The 22,565-nt window shown below is 30.8% G+C and overlaps 1 protein-coding gene across 2 annotated transcripts; it reads right to left on the bottom strand.

Annotated features, from left to right (window-relative positions):
* Positions 1 to 683: 683 nt before the first annotated feature.
* Positions 684 to 11,323, bottom strand: LOC115702273 (notchless protein homolog). 2 transcript variants are annotated; one of them, XM_061103789.1, is made up of 13 exons: positions 11,076 to 11,323; positions 10,263 to 10,344; positions 10,074 to 10,163; positions 9,351 to 9,476; positions 9,027 to 9,154; positions 8,241 to 8,440; positions 7,553 to 7,616; positions 7,095 to 7,205; positions 3,706 to 3,843; positions 2,369 to 2,511; positions 2,236 to 2,290; positions 1,634 to 1,690; positions 684 to 1,086 (listed from the first exon to the last, which is right to left on the bottom strand). In XM_061103789.1, the coding sequence occupies exons 1-13, from the start codon at positions 11,235 to 11,237 to the stop codon at positions 1,003 to 1,005; spliced, it is 1,440 nt and encodes a 479-aa protein (XP_060959772.1). In that variant the 5' UTR covers positions 11,238 to 11,323; the 3' UTR covers positions 684 to 1,002. The 2 variants fall into 2 exon arrangements, with proteins under 2 accessions (XP_060959772.1, XP_060959770.1); XM_061103787.1 differs by having other exon boundaries at positions 684 to 1,690; positions 11,076 to 11,321.
* Between the last annotated feature and the right edge of the window lie 11,242 nt (positions 11,324 to 22,565).

The raw sequence follows: 22,565 nt of genomic DNA, 5'->3' as shown, positions 1-22,565 counted from the left end.
TATTTTTCAGCAAAAAATAAGAATAACTGCCTTGCGGTTTTTTTTCATCCGTATTTAAGTGATGTTCATTAAGATGAGTTGTAGTGGATTAGGAGAACTGTTGTCACTATAGAGGTATACTCTTTCTCATGTTTAATAATTCATATTTTAAGTCCTGAGACCGATATTTTAGATAGCCATTATGAATCGCTTTCATGGACTGGTTCTTCATTTAAACTACAACCAAGTTCTATATTTATAAATTTATTAGGTGGAAAAGAGCATATTTTAAAATATTTATATTTATATATTTTTTCAAGGAGAAAAGAGAATATTTTAGAAAAGGCACTTTTAGAACTGATCTTCCAGCCTCTACTAATTATAATTGGGTAACTCAGCCAAAAGGGTTAATGATGTTCCAAACTTATTGTACTACGGATCTACTTTTTTTCTCTTAAATATTGTACTGAGGAATTTGTTCGTATGATATTCGTTAACTTTAATGGAAGTTCTCTTATTTTTTTTTAATTTTCTTTTCAAAAAATAAAACAACAACAATTATAATGTTGGGTTGGCACAAGTTGAGTATCACAGTTGTGGAATTATCTATTCCTGGTCGTTTTATCAATTAATATATGAGTGCCAAGAGGCATATAAATCTGAAACAAATATCAAAATCTAATATTTACCAAAATTTAGTAAAGTTTTCAAACAAAAATGTGTAACTTCTTTCTTTAAGAGAATTGAATTTGTTCAAATATACTGGGGCTAGAATTATATTGATATTTTCGACAAAACTGAAAGTGAAATCTTAATTTCAGTGTAAAAAGAACAAGAGAAACTTCCAACGTGAGCAAGCTCTCAATCTCTTCTTTAGATGAACTAGTTTTTCCTTCTGAGAGTGAAGACGCCAGCTCAGATATACTTCCTTCTTTCTACATAGTGTGATCCTTGCTGCCTCGATAGCCAAAACAATTAATAACAACACTTCGAAATGGAAGAACAACGGTATCTGGTTTTGACTCATCCCATCCATAACTTAAGCATTCTATCCTTACCACCAGAAGCTACCTTCTCACCATCCGGACTCCAATCAACAGCGAAAACCTTTCCAAAAGCAACTTGTAGAATCAAAATCCACATCCAGTTAAGAGCATCTCCATTGGAGATGCAAATGCAAAATATAGCTCACTTTGTTAAAAATCTACTCTAATAGTATACTAAATTATGATGAAAAAATCTCACATAATCAAAAGTGATCCAAATTTGCATCACAATATAGCATGATGTAAAATTTGCATTACACTAAATGCTATGCTTTTATATTTACCATCATGCCATTTTTAATATTTTATTATTAAATTTTAGCTACCATACTCTTTTCCATTAAATGACTTGCATTATTATTAATTTATTATTAAATTTTATATTTAACTTTGTATTATTATTATTTTATATTTTTTAATAAATGATTAAGTGAGCATTAAATAATATAATAAATTTTATATCAAGATTTATAATTATGCATTTAAGCACAATAGTAAAAGTTGATGTAAAAATATCACAAAACTACTTTTTGTAGAAAATATAGCTCAACTTTTAGGAGATGGTCTAACACTTTGTGTAAAGATTCTAATTTGAAGAACAAACATACCTCATCTGCATGGCCTGGAAGGTCTTGTTTCAATTTCTTTGTCCTGATATCCCATATCTATTTATCAGAAACACAAGCTTCAGTCAGAAGAATGAATAAGAACAAGAAAAACCAACTCCAGCAGTACAATGGGTTAGGATTCTCAACATCCACGAACAAAGACCAATAATAATAAATAAACAGCGCAAACTGGCTATTAAATAAGTTCCGAGTCAAGTAATGACAGAAAAAAAAACAGCTAAGAAGAATGGAAAATTAGACTTGATTCATCATTGATATATGGTATTGTAACATGCCAAAAAAGCAAGGTCAAAGCCTAAAATATGTTCAACATACAGAACAGCAGAAGAAATTGCAGTTTCAAATGCCTGCAAATAATTTGGTCCAGTAAACATTGAGAGATAATTTTGTTGCTTTAATTTTTTGTAATAATTTGTTAGCCCTTTAGATCATCTTATGTTTTAAATTTCAAAATATGCTTTAACAGCTACATGGATTGTGTTTTTTAAAAAAAAAAAACAAAAACTATTTGTGTCAATGACACATTAACAAGGAAGAAAGCAACCCACTGGAAAGAAATCTAATAATTGCTCAAAGTTCACCTTAAGTGTAGAGTCTTTGCTGCCACTTAAAATAAGCCTACTATCAGCTGACCAGCTGTGAATCAACATGAGGTGTAATGATTAGCCATAGAAGACAAACAATTTGAAAAACAGAAATTGAACCAATACATACCTGATCTGGTAAACAGGGCCAACATGTCCCCTAAAAGCGGCCACAAATGTTCCAGTAATGCCGTTCCATAATTTGACAGATTTATCAAATGATGCACTTGCCAGCCATTGCCCATCAGGAGAAAAACAAACGTGGTTTACAAGCTGTTAGCAAGAAAAAAAAACCAAATCTTCGCATGCTATTAAATTACATTTCAAAGATCATCTTGTCATCAAACAATAGGATCTTAATATATGATCTTAAATAATCAGAAGACGGACAGTAACAGGATGCTTTGTGCACTGACCTGGCCACTAAAACAAATGAAAATGACTACAAAGAGAATACTAGAAACATAAACACATCTAATTGAAAGTGTTTTGATTTAAGGTTAAACATAGTTTTTTCCCCAACTATTATCTTCATAGAGTTTTGCAATATAAAAGATATTTATTTATTTACTATACAATAAACCATACTAATAGTCACAAATTAACGATCTGCAAACAAGTTGGCTCATGTTTTAGCCCGGATTCTTGTTTCTCTCCAAGTCGTGCGCTTCAATTGGAGAATTGTTCCAACAAATTACAGTTAACTATATTATTTATACAATGTGTCTATATTTATTAACTTATATTATTTTCTACTTTTGAAGTGGTAAAAAATTATAATATTTCAGATTAGATGAAGAGTTCGCATGGAAAATATTAGTGAATTCTTTTGAGATTTAATTGAAAAATAACATATTCTAATATTATACATATCATTATTTATTTTAAGCTTAATATGACAATTAAAAAATATAACTAAAATAAAATAATAAATTTTTGAAATAAAACTAAATAAATATGTGTATTGCACCTTACTCTTACCTAATATATTTATATATATATATATATATGAGCACAGCACTGACGTACACATATTTAAAAAGAGATAAGAACAATGGACCACCATTAAAGATGAGCTAGTATGATCTTCAACATATTTCAGGAAATTAGGACAGACGCAAAAGCAGAGACAAGCATAGTGGGAGGGAGCATGAGTAGGACAACAAAGATAACTACGAAAAAAAGAATGAACAATATAGTAGACGAAAGCATCATAATATATCAAATGCCAATAAATTTTTCCATGCGCTTCGTGATTGCTCCAAAAAAAAAATGACTCTAAAGGCAACTGAGTTATCGCTGACCAGTCTTTCTTTTTCCGGGATTTTAGCAACAAACCAACATAATCAAACTAATATTGTAACAGCCTCATGCTAAAGCTACACCAAATTAGTATGTTAACTGCTAACTTTTTCAAAATAAAATAACACTAACAAAAGTAAAAAAGAAAAAGAAAATACGCTGTACCTGTTGATGGCCTGTCATGCGAGTTTTTGGGTGCTTGCTGACAAAAGGTTCCCATAAAAACATAGTAAAATCATCAGAACCAGAAACCAATCTTTCAGGAGCATTGCCTTTCATTTTGTTGTACCTTTCCAAAGCAACCTACACATATACATTCAATACAACTAATAAATTCCACATAAAATAGGGAAGGAAGCACTTTTCTATTTTCTTTTTCTTTTTAGCAAAACTCCCTTGCATGTTAATACTAGAAGAAACACTAGGATGTGGTAAAAGCCACCGGTATCACAAATGGCATGAAAGAAGTGACATGAAAAGACATTTTTGAAATGAGCTCCACAAATGGCAAGGCACTAGATTGAAGAGAAGCACGACATACCACCCGAACGGATGGGCAAACAGAAGTAGTCAAACAACTCTAGAAACTTACCTTCAATATTTCGCAAATGAGAAACCAAAACAATGGGCCAAGTGGTTAGCATGGGAAAAATATTGGGTACAATACTTCTACTCATCGCACTACCAAATGCACCCTATTTTCAACCCTCTATGGAAGGGATCCACCACCCTTGGTCCGGTATTTCACTTTTTCATCACATGTCTCGGCAGTAGATACTTTATTGGCTGATCGAAATGCTATCTTAGTGACAACCTAAGCATGCATCTCTTGCACACCCAGCTACAGATGAATAATCAAGCAAACCAACATAGGCATCACAAAGAGTTCAAGGAAGGTGCCTTGGTGTACCTCAAGCTAAGACCATACCGTCAGCAATCCTTAGCCAAGAGAAGGTTTGAGAAGCTGGAAGCTTGCTATTATGGCACATTCAAAGTATTGTCTCGAGTGGGAGTTGTCACTTACAAGTTAGATCTGCCTTCCACCTCTTCAATTCACCCTGTTTTCCACATTTCCCAGCTGAAAAGGTCTCTTGGTGTTATACCACCAATTAAGACCTATTACTAGAGAAATAAGAAGTCTAATTGTAATATCATTGGTAATGACATTCTAACCATTTCATCAATAGAACTATCTTGAAGCTATGCACTAGCTTCAATTTTTCTCTCTTAATTTCTATCTTTGGTGTTTGTTCTTGGATAGTATTGAGTACGGTCAGAATTGTACCAAATCTTCAGGAATTTCACTTTGATTGAGCTCTCGCATACATGAATATCTTGATGCTATTATTTGATGTAATTATGCTACTAGTGGTGACCTTGTAGTCTATATCGATATTTTCTACACTTATTTATATTTTGGGAGACCAGGCTCTATTAGGAGAGATCAAGGGGTTGTTTGGCTTCGTAACTAAAATTTAAAAAAAGAGAAAACAACTTTTAAAAATTAATAGGGACTATTTGGCCAAACTTTTTAAAAACTCAATTTTTAAAAAATTATATAACAAAAAAAACATCAAAATGTTACTTTCTATTTTCAAAAACATTTTTTTTTTCTTTACTAACATATTATATTTTACATTTTTTACTCATATACCCGGACCCTAAAACCGGGCCTCGAAACCGGACCCCGAGCCCGGGCCTCGAAACCGAACCCCGACCCGAAACCAAATTCGGACCCGGGACCCCGGCCCGAAACTAAACTCGGACCTAGACCCCAGACCTGGACCCGGACCCGGACCCGAACCCTGGACCAAGATCTGGTCTCGAACCTTGAACCTAGCTCCGAGTCCGGGTCCGAGTTCGGGTCTGTGGTTAGGATCCAGGGTCCGAGTCCAAGTCCAGGTCCGGACCCCGGTCTGGGTTCAGTCAGGAGTAAGATGAGTTCATGTCATGGTATGGTGTAGAATATTGAATTTTTTAGTAAAAAAAATCTTAAAATAGTTTCAAAAAACCTAGGCCAAATCTGGTTTCTTTCTGAAATTTTCAAATTTTATTCCATTAAATTTTTAAAATGACAAAAACTGTTTTCTATTCTCACTTTTGAAAACACAATTCTGAAAATTGAAAAAAAAAAAAAAAGCCAAACATCCTCCAAGCCTTTCACAATATGTACTTTGTATATGTTATATGATATAAGGGCCCGTTTGGCCCAAGATTGAATTGGATTGGACTAAAAATGATTGGAATGGATTGGATTATGCTAAGTGTAATCCTGTGTTTGGTCTTAGAATGGACTAGACTATTTTTAATTTTTACAGAAATAATAAAAAAATAAATAAATAAAGACCAATTAAATGTAAAACATATTAATTTTAATAATGATTATAACATAAAATTTAAATTTTAATAGTAAAAGTTTGAATCATAAAATTAAATAATAAGCTTTTGTAAAAAAACTATCAATATATTAATTAAATAATGTAACATAATAAAAAAAACAAAAAATTATAAAATAAAACTATTTCAATAATAAAGAAATATATGTCAATTAATATTATAAACTAATTATTTTATTAATTTCATACAAATATTACTCTATTAAAATTTTTATATAAATATTTGTTGTTTAAATAATATTATTTTAAAATTTAAATAGCTTATATATGATATACAAATTTTGATAAAAAAAAAAACCTATACATAAATATTCTCTTCTTTCATTTAAATTCTTTTTAAATCTAAAATGTATTTACAAAATTAAAAATAAAAAAAAGATTAAAAAATAATCGTATGTACAGGGATTATTTAACCCACAGTGTTAGATGGAATAAATAACACAGACGGTGGCGTTTGGTTGGAGGTAATGAAATAGAATGGAATGGAAACAATTTCTATTTCATTCCTTTGTTTGGTTGCATTTTAAAGTATTGGAATGACATTCCAATGAAATGCTCTTTCCACCATTTTGGTAGAATGACTATTCCATTTTAAAATGGAAGGAAGCACATTCTTATGTAACAAGAGAAAAAATTTAATGATTTTTTTATCAATTTTTTTTTATACATTTTAAATTTTTTTTCATTCCTATTCCTATTCCCATTCTCATTCTTATATTTTCATTCCTCCCAACCAAATGCCACCTAAATGGATTAGTTATCCATTCCTCCAGCATGGCCAACACTAGATTAGTGAAATTGTCAAGTCTAGTCTAGTCCAATCCTGCATGCCAAACGGACCCTAAGAGAATTTGTCTGGTTTATTTCAGAAATCAAAAATTGTCTATGATAGAGAAGAAATTCCCTATCAAAGGAAATAGAAGTTCTTTTGAAGGACTATCCAGCAATTTACATATATTCTTTGAGATAAGATCAGGTTATGGGTAGCTATTTTGTATAATGTAAGGAGATAAAAGATTTTCAAACTTTTACAACCCAGTCTCAACCCGGGTCACAACACATAGAAAAGAGGAGAAGAAGAAGAAATTTTATTGAAAGATCAAAAAGAATTACAGTTCCAACTAGAGTGAGAACTGAGAACCAAAATGAGAAATTTACCTTCTTCATTTCTTCCGGAGATGAATACCTTTTACTAGTGTGATCAAAAGCTCCTGTACGCAGAACATACTCAGTACTCAAAGCAAGAGAGTTAACCCAGTGTCCATGGCCCTTGAAGAATGTCACAAAGCCAAGTAAGCATCAATTAGGGGAGAAAATAGATAAAAAAAAGTATATATATATAGAGAGAGAGAGAGAGAGAGAGAGAGAGAGAGAGAGAGAGAGAGAGAGAGAGAGAGAGAGAAAGGGGGGGAATAAAAAAGCGTAAGCATTGAAAGTTTTCATTTTATGAAATTTTAATAATAATTATTTAAAAATAAAAACATACCTTTTTTATATTTACCAAGAGAATATGACCAAACAAAACTCAGAAAATAACTAGTCACATATAGTAACTACTATAATACCATAGATATCGAAAGTGGAATGATGAAAACCAATGCTTATTATGTAAGTACCTTCAATTCACGTATTAGCTTTCCTTGTGATGTTTCCCAGACCTTGATAGTGCAATCTTGTGAGCTGTGATGGTTGAGGTGAAAAATATGAGTAATAACTATGAGCAAATTAAAGTTTTTTTTTATTTAATATATATATATATATATTGAAAAAGGGAAAGAGATCACTTGTATCCCCACCCAAATTAAATGAATATCCTCACTTAAGGTGGAGGAAAACCATGGATACATAGAAAAATAGAAAATAAATATGTACTCCTAAGACTTAATATGATAATCCATTGAAATAGTAATGCTTGTGAGAGCATGACATGTATAAGGGGTTTGCACAAAAATAGAAATGAAAATGTTAGCATATGCCACTACAACCGAGAGATGAAATTTAATCCTCTTTATATCTTCCCCATCTTTTTTAATACATTAGTGATTTGATCTCCTCCCCTTCCCACACACTCACATACCCAACCTCTTGAGCTAGCCTAAGTAGAACATTTCTTCCCTCCCTTAGTCTGAGCCCTTTGGGCTTTAACGTGAGATTATGATTTTTGTTTTTTCTTTTTCTTTTTTTTTTTTTGAAGAATAGGTTGTGATTATTTTAAGTGTTCACATATTAAAAATCAAGGATTGTTGTTATAATAATAATAACTAATATTTTCATCATATTCTAAGAACTTGTATAAAAACTTACCCCGTATAAATCATCCCATCTCCACCCCATTTGACACAGGTCACGGCTAGAGTGTGACCACTTAGACACATGACACATTTCTTTAAAGCAACGTCCCATATACGTGCATCCCCATCTTTGCTAGCACTTACAAATCGTCGACATGGAGCACTTAGGTGAACTGGTTCCCAAGAGATCCCAGTAATCCATTTTTTGTGTCCCTAAAAAATAGGAGAAACCATACCATCAATTGTCGTGAAAGTAAATTAATCACAGCAGGTCCGTAACTATAAGATAGTAAACTGTCAGAACCATAAGCAATAGATATGAGCTTCATTATGTTTGTGACGACGAAAAGAATGGAATTTGGTAGCACATTGACCCAATTCATTTAATAAGTTAAGTAAATAATCGAGTGAAAACACAGTGCAATTCGATAGACCTCTCACCTATTTATATACGCAGAGGGCCAAGAATGCTATTGCTGAGTGCTGACTCAGCAGCAGGGAATAGCAGTGCTGGGAATTAGTTGTGGGAGTTGGGTTAGAGTGCGGTTGAGTATTGGGTATAGAGTGAACAGCATAGATAGAGGGGAGGGTTATTTTGAAGGTGTGGAGAATTTGTGTGGGTTGTAACCCAGGGAGAGAACCAATCTCAAACTCTTGGATATTTAAATACATGTCCATTTCTTCTCTATTTTCCATCTATTTCTACTGTTCTAACCAGATTTGCAGGGATAAATCCTATCACCAATTCTAAAAATAAAAGAGAACTATATTAATCCAAACCAAAGATACGAGACTTTACATTGAGCGGAGAGCCATTAGGCTTTCCTGTTTGTGGATCCCAACATTGAAGTTCTCCAGCCTTGCTCCCACTCACTAGATACTTACCATCAGGTGACCAGGCAATACAAAGCACCCAATTCCTATGTCCTGAAAAATCAGAGACATAATGGATATAAATGATTAAGAAACAATGATGATTATAACTGGGTTGTTTGCAAACCCTTGATACTGCATGAAGCGTGCTTTTCCAAAATCAATTCTTTATAATTTCAGAAAAAGAGAAGGATCAAACATCTATAAAAGATAATTAGATTAAAACTGAAATAAGTTCCCTATCCCATACCTGTACATGTATGCAATGGAGTCTGGGTATTCAGATCCCACAAGCGAACAGTAGTATCACCTGAACCGCTTGCCAAGTGCAGACCATCAGGACTAAATGCGACTGAAAGTACAGGCTCTGTATGACCTGCAGTATTAAAGTGATAAGAAGAAAACAAGACAGCAAACTAAATTATCAATGTTGTAAATTTAGAGAAAAAAAAAAGGGGGGGGGAAAACCGTTATGTAGGAAGGCAAGAGGAAAGAATTATATATATTAGACATTTGTCAATTAATTATTGATACATTTACACTTTGTCAATGCAACATCTACTGTGACCAAAAACAGTACATAGGTTTAATTATTGCTTATATGTCTAATCAGAGACATGAGAATGGTAAGAAAGTATTCAAGTAATATCAAAGCGCTCTCCTTATTTAAGTAGACAATAAGACTTAATCCAAACCACGTCAATGAACAAGAAACAAAGAAATTCAAGTACGCACAAAGCATTTACAAAATTGAGAGAAATATGGTGGAAACTTAACCCTTTGAAAGGAATAAATTAAGTAAAAAGTTCGCCTTTTCTAACTCCCTCCCCGACATAGTTTTGTAATGTTATCGTTTTTGTGATATTATATAGTTTTGTTATCAAATATAAACAATTAAGCAGTAATAATAGTAAGTATTGTAGCTAAGATATTTATAAACACAATGATATAGTTGAAGGCATAAATTCTATACCAGCAATTGTTGCTGAGCAACGACTAACTGGGCGGATCCGGAAAATAGCTTGAGGTTGATAGACTATTGAGAGTACCTTCTCCACAGAAACTGCAAAATCCAATATCAAATAAATTTAAAACAACAATCTTTTAGAGCTAGCATGCACACAATAAATAACTAAATACAAGAGTCATAATGATGAGGAACCTTTGTGCTTCTCCAAATATGTTCCAAGCGGCACAAGAAGCTCTTGATCAGATATATAAAATGCATAAGGTAACTTCTCCTCCTGGAGAAACCACAATTGGACATTCATTTTTCTTAAACATTGCAATATTACTGCAACATTGATACAGCAGTGGCATGAAGTATCCCACAAAGTTATCATTGAAATTGCTTATAAAACTCATTTTTTCTTTCTTTTCAGGTACTACAACAGTTGGGTCTGGTTAGAGGTACCTTCCATTTTGAACCTTGCCAAAACTATCATGGCCCAATCATGTATAGGCCGTACCAAGACCTCTTTTTCAAATTTGATAAATTTTGATATTTCATTATAGTTCTACGATCCACAGCATCATTTCTTATTTGATCCCTTTGAATTACATATTCGAAGTTGCGATCGGATCTATTCATTAAAAAGAATAGATTCAATACATTTTTATGTACTCATAGGTGCTATGTTGGAGTTGAATGATTGCACATAGTATAGTAAGCTGGCAGAATACTGGTGCAGGCAGGTTACATGGGTCAATTTGGAATATATTTGCACTACGAGTCAACAAAACAAAATGAGGGGAATAAGAAAATTCTACAAGTGAAAATCCCTTTGTATACACTGTTAAGTGTTAACTTAAACCTTTCAAATAAATAAATATATATATATATAAAGCACAGAGTACATATTTTCTATTTCACTCCGACAACATCGTCCCATTCGATTATGGTTAGAAATGAGCTTCCAGATTTAATAAATGGAGAAATGAAAGATAAAAATGTGAAAAGAGAAGTGAAGTATACATTATTAAGAAGCTGATTAACGATCTGTTGAAGCTGCTGAGGACCAGAGTTCTGAGGAAGGTACATGGCTGGTCCCAAGGGAGCACCCTCTGGGTCAGTCAGTAGGCACATCACGTTGTTCACAATCTCCATTTCTCCCTGTCCTGACGCTTCCACCTCCATTTTCGCGTATTAGGGTTTAAGACTCGAAGGTTTTGAGTTGAGAAGGAGGTTAAAGGTTTAAGCTTTTCTTTTTATTTTTTTTTTCCTTTTATTTATTTATTTACTTGATCCTAAATACTATTTTAGACCGTGTGTTTTGCAAAAATTATTAATTGGATTTTCTGTTTTATTAAATAACAAAATAGCTCCTGTACTTTTAAAATTGTACAAATAAGACTCTGAACTAATTTTTTATCAAAATAAAACTTAACAATAATCTGATGTAGAAATATTATAACAAAATTAGTTACATTTTCTATATTTGTTCGTATTAGTAATTGTCTTAAAGTTAGTTATATTAAAAAATAAAATTATTGAAAATTGAGCTCAGAGTACTATTTTTATCATTTTAGAAAATATAGGGTCCATTTTATCATTTAACAAAACAGAGAATTCAATTGGTAACTTTTGCAAAACACAGGGTTCAAAATAGTATTTACCCTTTACTTGAATAAGATTTTTTTTTTTTTGCTGAGAATACTTGAATAAGATTGAGCAATTAGCGGCGAAATCCCTTTTATATTTTAATGTTTATACACTTAATCTGTTTATCTTTTTTTTTTTGGCAAAACCTCCTTATATTTTAATTTTAAAGAATTGAGAATTAAGAAAAAAAAACTCATATACATAATGTCACTCTGACCTCTTCTATATCTTCCTTTATATATATACTAAGGAATGGGTTCGTGCTTCGCGCAGTTTTAATATTTCTTTTTAATTTTATATTAAAGTAAATTATATTTTTATTTAATTATGAATGGAATTTAAAATTTATTATATTTTAATTTTATATTAAAATTTAAAATTTTTATTGCATTAAATTATTTATAATAATTAATAACTCTTTCATTTTTCTTGTTTTTTTCACTTGAAAAAATAGACTAAAAATATGGAGTGAGTTGAATATTAGTAATGTCATAATAATTAAAAGTTTCATTTTATAATTATTAAAAATTATACTTGACTTTACAAAAATAATACATTTGCAGTTTTAAACATCATTTAATAAGTTTGATATTTTTATTCTAAAAAATAATATAAATTAATAAGATAAATAATTGTATGAAAATAATTCTCAAGCAACCAAGTGGACAATTTTTGTTAAACTCTTTGATATTAAATTAAAAGTTTATTGTAATACCCTATAATTAAGAAATAGATTAGCAAAATCCTAATTAGATAATTATGAATAATTGAGGAATTATATTATTATATAGTTCAATATATGAGAATTTATTTGATTAATTATGTGTTAAGACCCCGTTGGTGAGCCAGGGACATTTTAGTAATTATGACCCGAGAAGGGTAAAATGATGAGATTAATTTAATTACGTGCTTTTGGAACTATATTATTATATAGTATGCATGTGTTGTCTTTTTCAAGTGTGTTCTGACAGGTTGGCGCGATATAGTCACAACCGGGTGTTTCAGACCGAACCGGGTTCGAGCCCGAAATGTAATTTGGATTGAAATTATTGGCATTATATTTATGTGTGGATAATTTAAAATTAATTGGGTTTAAATTATGCATGAAATGACTAAATTAACCTTTGTGAGTGTTTATGCATGCTTTTTATGGCCCTTGGGGGCAAATGGGTCTTTTGGCCATTTAATGGAATTCTAATTAAATTGAATTTTGGTAAAATGGAAGAGATTTTTCTGGTTTTTTTGCCCTCCTATCCGAACCCTCTCTCTCACTCTCTTAAACTCTAAATTTTCTAGCCTTGATTTTGGTTGAAAAGTTTGATCTTGCTACCTTTGGAGGGTGGAAAATCAAGGAGAGTCTTGCAATACTTGAGGTAGTTTCTTTTACTAGTTTAGTTGAAGTTGTTGCTGGGTTTTATTTGAAAGAAAAGCATGAGATTGATGTGTGTTCTCTTGAGATGCATGTGTTTGGATTTAAGTGTTTTTATGGTACTGTATTCTTGACTATGCTTGAATGTTGTTATGGGTGATTTTGGGTTGTGAAATTGTAGGAGATTAGTGATTAAATGTAGTTATAAGTTACACCATTATTAATTAATAATAATAAATGTGAATGTGAGTTATTTTATTGATAATAATAATAATAATAATAATAATAATAATAATAATAATAATAATAATAATAATAATAATAATAATAATAATAGATTTTTAGCTAAAATTATTATTGAAAAAATAAATAAATGAAAAAATTAAGAAAACAAAGAAAATGATAGAAAGAACATATAGATTGCCACCTCAACTCTCTAATGCTTTCCTTTAAATATATATATACTAGAATAAAACTACGTGCAATACATGTATATGTTGGAAATATTTTACCAGGATCTAGATTTACTACCATGTATGTTTCATTAACATCCTAATATGAATTCTAAAACAATGAAATAAACACATAAGGGTTTAAGAAAACCTTACATTGGTTGCAGCGGAATATAATGACTCCTTCCGTTCAGATCTCTAGCCCTTGATTCCTTTCTGTAGCAGAACACAATCAAGATCTGAACCTGGATCTCTTTCTCTCCTTCCTTTGATGTTGATTCTCCTTCTTGTTGTTTAGAATCTCCTACAGTCTTACACACTATGATTGAGATACCACTTGATGTGTGTGGGCACTACTCTATCACTCAAGGATTTCGAAATTGAAGAAGAAAAGAATAGAGAAGGTGGTGGCTAGAAGATTTTCTCTGAAGGAATGAGATGCATCATCTTTTTCCTGAAGCCACCACTACCTATTTATAGGTAACCACCTAGGTTTAGGTTAGATTTATTTGGCATTAAAATAATACAAAAATAAATGGTAAATGCTTAGTGTGGCCAGCCATAGGATGTTGGATTGGGCCCACTTTGCAATTTTGCAATTTTGTCATTTTTGCATCCCAATATCTCAAAAATGCCAATTTTCCAATTTAGCCACTTAAATGCCAATTCCTATTATTTAATAACTAAAAATTAATTATTAAATAATATTGTCATTTAATATATTTATTAATTAGACATATAAAGTCTCTTAATTAATAAATACACCTAGAATCTCTTTTCTTTACAATTTCGCCCTTGCTTAGTGAAAATTCACAAAGTAGACATAGTCTAACTTTAGAATTATAATTGATTAATTAAGATCAATTAACTAAGTCTTACAAGCAGTATGGTCTCAACTAGTATGGGGACCATGGGCCTATATTTCCGAGCTTCCAATAAGTCGAACCGAATTTACCAAGTAAATTCCCTAACTTATTAATTCCTTATTGAATCCACACTTAGAACGTGGAATTACACTCTCAGTCATATAGAACGCTCTATATGTTCCACGGTATAGATACGCTATTAGTTATCCATTGTTATAATCCTAATTTGATCAATGACCCTCTAATAGATGATCTACATTGAATAGGAACTTAATTACCCTTACACCTTCAATGTACTTTATCCTTAAAACACTTAGCTCCGTATAAATGATATTTCAGCGAAGTGAAATGAGATCTCCACCATTTATCTCTGTTTAGCCAAGCTCGAAGGATATCATCGTTTCACTTTTAAATTCCTTTAAAAGTTATAGACTCCATATCTTTGTTAGCGCTCCCACTCAATTATACTATCATGTTCCCAAAATGTACGTATCATCCTGACCCAAAAGTAGGCTTAACTAACAAATCAAAGAACATGTATAATACTCTTGAGATCGAACCTAAACATATCAGGATTAAGATCATTTGATCTAGGATCAACGGGTGATATTGAATTGAATAAATATTACGGTAAATTTTAATATATCTAATCAAAGTTCAATATCGGTCCCTTCCGATGTATACTCCATACATCCGATACTGGTAAACTTTGCCAATGCCCTCGAAAGGACATAACACTTATCCAAGGTGTAAGAATACCTATCGTTGATTATACCATGCCAGTCTAAATCCAGTGAACTGGCAAATCAGGGAATAAACTTTCGAACATATAATTAAGATTATATTCCACTGTGCTGACAACACTATAATCATTAACAAATTCATATATTCTAGACTTAAATAGAATTCATACATTATGTATGTATAATCATGAAATAAATCATGTGAACCATGCAACATTAAATGTTATTTCTGATCTTTATTAATAAGTAAATTTGATTATATTAAAATGAGTTTTATTTAGGGCATAAAACCCAACAGTATATTTAGTTTTATGTTAGATGTTTTATAATTTAATTGAGAATGGTTCAATAATCATTAGTCTAAGAATGAGATTTTGCTCTCAAGTCGATTCGGGTAGGGTCATTCTTTGAAGAATGGCTACCTGTTCACCTTAATTGCATACAGAACTGATAATTTTGCACATCGATGTTCTCTCTTTCAAAAAAGAGAATAATTTAATAAATTATTATATAATTTAATTTATAATCGTAGTCTAATTGATTTTTTTTATGAAGTGATTTATTCAAGAAAGTTAATTTTTATTATTGTGTGGAGTTATTTTTATGTAAATTAAAGTAACTAAAATAATGTTGTTGTTGTTGTTGTTATTCACTCAAAAAAAAAAAAAATAATGTTGTTATAAATGTAGATATTGATTCTAATATGATAGTTCTAATGATTTAATATAACAATTAAAATAATCTTTGTATTGTTATCAAGTTCAACATATTTTGATTTTTAATAATGATTTTTATTATTTTTTTTTTTGAATTAAAACTTATTGTAATGGATAAAATTCTTGGAATATTAAGTATTTTTTTTATGGTAACCAAAAATCAAATAGTATCATAAAACACAATAAAAACAAATAGAATACATAGAATACGCACTATTCTAATAATTAATAAATATAAAACAAAAAAAATTGTTAAAGAAACAGATAAAATCTATAAATTAGGTAACTAAACAAATAAATGAAGCAATAAAATAAGCTAGCTTCAAATAGCATGTTTCACAATGAGAATGACACCTATGCTCGATTTGAGTCTCTTAGTGAAAAGGCTTATTTCTTTTTTCTGTAAATTTTAGGAGGATTTGTAACAATGATTTCAATAATGTAGCTTATGTGCACACTGTCTGTATATGTATAAGGGAGAAATTAAGATTGGAATTTTGAGAAATTTTTATATGTATATATAAATATTTCTTCTCACGGATATACTATTTTTTATTCAATATTTTATTTGAATAAAGTAATATAAAGAAAAAAGGGTAGCTACACTGCTACACTAATGAAAAAGGGTACATCAAAAGATTAGTCAAAAAAAAGCTAAGCTTAAAAAGAACCAATGTTTATTATATAGCCAATGTCGTAGAAACCTCATTAACACAACTCGACATATCCACTCAAAGCACCAATTTTAAGAACCTTTCCTTCATTATTGCAAGATGTAAATGTACACAAATTAACCAGAGCAATCACATAGTAATTCTTACATACATAAACATGTTTCTAAAATATAAATTGTGAAGAGGAAGAAGAAGAAGCAATAATATCACACCTGCCAGTGATGATCCTTGCCTCTTAAGTTTCCCTGCGAGTGATGATCCTTGCCTCTTAAGTTTTCTATCATCCAAGTAAGTTTTCTCTTTCATCTTTTTACTATTACTGTGATTGGTGCAATGTGGTGCTTCAAATTTCTTACTCATCCTTAGTGATTCCCTCGGGCTTTCTCAGCCAATTTGGTTTTTGCTTATTGATGAGTTGCCACTCATGGCTACCCTCCTTAACTTTCTTCTTCTTTTTCGAATCATTCTCTTTCTCTTCGTCAACTTCCTCAATATCACCCTCTTCTTCTTTCTTCGTTCCTTCATCCTCATCATCACTAATCACCTTCTCGGTGGTCTTCTTAGTCCAAAGGTAAATTGGATAGCTGATGAATTCTGAATGCTTCTTCACGAGGTCCTTAATTCTCCTCTCTTCCAAGTACTCTAACTGGAATAAGACAAACGATAATTTTGTTATATATTCCGTATAACATTGAACCAATTCAACAATCCAATAAATACCAAATCAACAAATCTTACCTGATCTTCCTTAAGAAAGTGAGTGATTTTGGTTCCTCTGCCCAACTGCTCACCGTCCACATCCCTGGTAACAGTGAAAGAGCCACCAGCCTGAGACTCTCAAAGTTATTGCTCGTCGTCATTGTGCTTGGTTGTCACAATGACTTTCTCAGCAACCAGGTAAGTCGAGTAAAACCCAACACCAAATTATCTGATCATGCTCACGTCAGCCCCGACTTGCAATGCCTGTTAGAGAGTCCCACATTGCTAATGTGTGGGAAGATAATAGAATATATAAGAGGAATGGGCTACTCCTCCCATTGCCAATTGGTTTTGGGATGGAACCTCATTCATCTTATACCTCAAATTCTAACAATGCCTCCATGAATAAATCGTTCCTTAAAACAGAGAATGTGGTTACATACCAGCTTTTGTCATCCTAATACCACTATCAATAATTGAAAGGGTATTGTTTGCCTTATAAGGAACAAGCCTAACGAATAGTTCAATTTGCGCATCAAGCTTGCTCTAATCTGTTAAGCACCCAAACTTGATCTTGTCCAATGCCTATAAAATCAAAGTGAACACTTAAATATTCGTTCACGTTATCTAATCCAAATTTATACAGATAGCTTCCATACACATTATATGTAAATACATATATACACACATTTACAAACTTCAATTCTAATTTTAAGCACAAATTTCTAATTAGATAACCCCAATCTCAGTCATAGTTTGTTCATCTGATAAATAATTCACAATCACATAACATACAAACAAAGCTCTAATTTAAAATCAAACAATTTACATTTTAAATATATGAGTGCATGTAAATTAACATCAAAGTCATATATATAACTGTATGAGCGAGTGTGTCTGTGTGATTATAGAAAGTGGGCAGATTAATCGATATAGGTTAGGAAAAAGTGAATGAAGGGAGGAGCACGTTAATCGTAAGGAATAGTTATACAATGGTTAACATTTGAAGTTTCACGTTAACCTTTCGTTTATTTTTTTTTTATTGAAAGAAAAAGAAAACGTTAAATAAATAGTTAAACCAAAAATTCTGTTACAGCCATATAGAATAATTTTAATTATTTTAAAAGTTTTTTATAGAATAGATTTTAAATATTTTAGAAGTGTTAAAAAAAATACCCAATAATTTCTCATAAACCAAGAATTCTACTATATAGGCACACTTTATATAGAATAGATACTAGTAAAAAGCTACGTGCGAGACACGTATATTAAATTTTATGCTAAGTATTTTTTACTTTATCTAAAAGTGATACAATTAATAATTGAAGAAAAAATATTATTTGTTATTAGATGAGATTATTATTATGTATATCCAAATAGTGTAATTTATAATTAAATACTGGATGCAATATATTAGTGTTTAAGAAAATTTGATAATTTACACATCTTTTGGAGAGAAGTATAAATCCCTAATTATACTTTATCTTTATTTACATAGTTCTAAAAATATGACTCCAAGCTCCAATAACTTCCTATATGCTTTTCTTTATTTTCAGCTACTCTGTAGTCTGTTTTCTTCATTTTTATTTACTCTGCCTGTAACAAAAAAAAAATTAGAAATGGGTGTTAAAAAAAATTTAATAAGATTTATATGAACTAAACATAAAAATAAGATGTCAAAGTGTTTATACTTACACATATATACTTAGTACTAGTTAAAGGACCCCGCACTTATAATTTAAAGTTTAAGAAAGAACATGATAGATAGTGGTATCCTTCAATAAATATTTGTCAAATAAATATTGGGTATGGCCTTTTATCTCCACCATATAATTCAGAAGAATAAGTTTAGTATAGCCTATCAATAATATTTCCTTCCAATTCTTGCAAGATTGATTTCTTTACCATCTTTTCAAGTAATAAATACCTGAAAGTAGTAATATAACATAATCAAATTAAGCACAAAAAAGACATGTAATTAAAACATACACTATATTGATAAAATATTGTGTATGGTACTTTAAGGGGAACAAAAATGATTTGCAGCAAAGGTGTGCGATGCCCAACTTGTACACTTCCTTCTTTGTTTGTAATAGAATACTTTGGAGGGGTGCCTGCCAGTTCTAGTCTTCTAGATTTACATTCTTCCTTAGAACCCATCTGTAGAGATATTCAACAAAAGTTACTGTAGAAGTCATCATTATATTAAACAGCAAAAAGAAAAGTATAAGCCTATAGACCTTGCTTCCCACAACTAAAAGACTCTTGATTTTCCTTGAAAGTAAAGATTACCAAAAAAAGAAAAAAAATATAAAACCCTTAAACGTTTTAAAGGCACACACTGTACCAAAAAAACAAACTCAACAATTGCTCATATAGAAGAAATCTTCAGAAACACAATGTGTACATTCTCAAGCATAATAATCTTTTTATTTTCTTTTTATACATAAAAAATAGCATAAGAGAAGAAACAGAAACCCTTATTATAAAAAATCTAACCAAAAGAAAAATCCACATGATATACAGAAAGATAAAAAAGAAATATATGCTCAACATCTATACAAATAGAAGCCACACATGAATAAAGAGATAGAAAAATGCAGCATGAGAAATAAAAGTTTGTAGACTATATTTGCAATGCAGCATGTCAAACCAAAAAAAAAAAAGAAGAAGAGGCAACTAATCAATAGATGAATAAAAAAGACCAACAATCTTAATATTAGTCATAAAGAAAAATAAAATTAGCATGAATATCAAGAATGGATTTTACTTAAATAAAATTATATATATTAGTTTTGACCTCAATTTAACATAAGGAGAAGAGAAAAAGACAAATCTATGTTTGAAGCAACTTAATTAGGAAAAGAACTACTGAAAAAAAAATTATTTTTACTCAGAACTTCTATCAAAAACAGATGGTGTACCAATAAACTATAAATATATAAAAAAAATATTGATTAAATTGGTAATTCTTGAGAAAAGATAAAAAGGGTAGGAAAGAATGAAAGTTATCTTTTTGTTGATCATTTAGATTTGAAAAAAAAAATAGTGCAAACCCCAAACTAACTAAGTTATCATTTTTTTCTTTGAACAAACTAAGTTATCATTTGATTCCTTCATTTTACATACATATAAATTTTTCTTCAACCCATAAATAAGAAAATAAAGCTAAGGTTTTTTTTTTTTCTTTTTGCTGTTGAATCTTTCTTGATAAACAAAGGCACTTGTAAAAAACATCAAAGCAAATATATCATTAAAAATTTTGACAGCAATATCTTATATATAAAACCAAAATAAAAAAGTAGGACAAGTGGTAAGTGTGTGCAGCAAATATCGACACCTATTAAGCCAAAGAGAGGAAGAAGGTGAAGAAGGAAGAAAGTAAAATTATTGTAAAGTCCTTATGAAGTAGTTAAAAGAGAGGGTATAACCCTCCATTAAGCAGGACGTGAATACCACTCTTATTATATATAAGATATACTTACATATATATATACTTATATTTTTTTAAAAAAAATATTACAATAAATATTGTCATAATTTTATTAAAAAAGCGAAAATAATATTGAGACTATTACCATTAAATAACTTGAATTAATTACCAAAAAAATTGGTAAGTATTTATTAGGCAGTAACAAATTCACAAGTGAGGGTTATATAACACATTCTAGTATGGTACTTTCTATTGGGTTTTATGCCCTAAATAAAACTCATTTCAATATAATCAGATTTACTTATTAATATAGATCAGAAATAACATTTAATGTTGCATGGTTCACATGATTTATTTCATGATTATATGTACATAATGTATAAATTCATCTGAAACCCTTTTCACATACTTGATCCTGTTTATTGTGCCGTCAACACATTGGAAAGTAAACATGACTGTGTGAATAAAGTTTCCTAGATTTATCAGACACAGGGTTTTACTGATATGATAATCTACAACAAGAGTTTACTTGCATTTGGAGAAGTGCTATGTTCTTTCCAGAATATTGGTTAAAGTAAAGCTCAGGTTGGATGCATGGAGTATGCATCGGAAGGGACCGATATTGAACTTTGATTTAGATTTATTAAACTTACCGTAAAATCTATTCAACTCAATATCGCCTAGTTGATCCTAGATCAAATGATCTTAATCCTGTTATGATTAGGCTCAATCTTGAAAGGCTATTCGTGTTCTTTGATTTGTTAGTTAAGCCTACTTTTAGGTCAGGGTGATACGTACATTTTGGGAACACGGTAGTGCAATTGAGTGGGAGCGCTAGCATAAACATGGAATCTATAGCTTCTATCTGGCGAATAGTAAGCAAAGGATGATCTCCTTCGAGCTTGACCAAACGAAAATAAATGGTGGAGATCTCATTTCACATAAGTTGAAATATCATTTATACGGGGTCAAGTGTTTTAAGGATAAAATACATAGTAGGGTGTTACGGTAATTTAATCCCTTTACTGTGTAGATCATTCATATAGAGGATAATTGATCACATTAGGATTATAACAATGGATAACTAATGATGTGTCTATATGGGAAAAAACTAAATTTTGGACTGCCTCTTGGGTGTACAAGACAAAGCTTTTTGAAAATGTTTCATTTTTAGACTTAATTAGAGAATGGAGAGCTCTGTTTTAAGCTGTGGTGTAAATTTGTATGCGATTGCCTCATGGGCATCTCTCTTCCGAGAGATTTAGTTTCTGTATGGTTACATGTAATTGATTCTGTTTTATGTAACCACGGTTTTCCTCCGCCACAAGTGAGGGTTTTATCCATTTCGGGTTTGGGGCTAGTCTATGACAATGGCCTCATTCTCTTTTTTCAAAAAAAAAACTAATGATGTGTCTATATGGTGGAACATATAGAGCATTCTATATACTGAGAGTGCAATTCTAAGTTCTATGCGTGGATTCAACGAAGAATTAATAAGTTAGTGAATTTGAGTGCTAAATTCTTGATCTACTTATTGGAAGCTCGGTTATATAGACCCATGGTCCCCCCACTAGTTGAGATAATATTGCTTGTAAGACTCATGTAATTGGTTTTGATTAATCAATTATAATTCTCAAATTAGACTATGTCTATTTGTGAATTTTTCACTAAGTAAGGGCGAAATTGTAAAGAAAGAGTTTATAGGGGCATATTTGTTAATTATGATACTTTGTATGGTTCAATTAATAAATATGATAAATGACAATATTATTTAATAATTATTTATAGTTATTATATAGTTAGAATTGGCATTTAAATGGTTGAATTAAGAAATTGATATTTTTGAGAAAATCAGATACAAAAGGTGTTAAAATTGCAAAATTGCAAAACCCAAGGCCCAATCCACTAAGG

The sequence above is a fragment of the Cannabis sativa genome, chromosome 9 (genome assembly GCF_029168945.1).
Source record: "Cannabis sativa cultivar Pink pepper isolate KNU-18-1 chromosome 9, ASM2916894v1, whole genome shotgun sequence".
Classification (NCBI taxonomy): Eukaryota; Viridiplantae; Streptophyta; class Magnoliopsida; order Rosales; family Cannabaceae; genus Cannabis; species Cannabis sativa.
The sequence above is the reverse complement of the archived record's forward strand: the minus strand, read 5'-3'. Positions and strand labels throughout refer to the sequence as shown.

What these genes read in the sequence shown, in the direction of transcription:
- LOC115702273 (XM_061103787.1), bottom strand. Translation starts at nt 11,237, where the DNA reads ATGGAGGTGGAAGCGTCAGGACAGGGAGAAATGGAGATTGTGAACAAC. An exon ending in CTAATGGCTCTCCGCTCAAT is followed by an intron (nt 8,441 to 9,026) that starts GTAAAGTCTCGT and finishes CCTATTTTTTAG; the next exon opens with GGACACAAAAAATGGATTAC. An exon ending in CTCCGGAAGAAATGAAGAAG is followed by an intron (nt 3,844 to 7,094) that starts GTAAATTTCTCA and finishes GTATATGTGTAG; the next exon opens with GTTGCTTTGGAAAGGTACAA.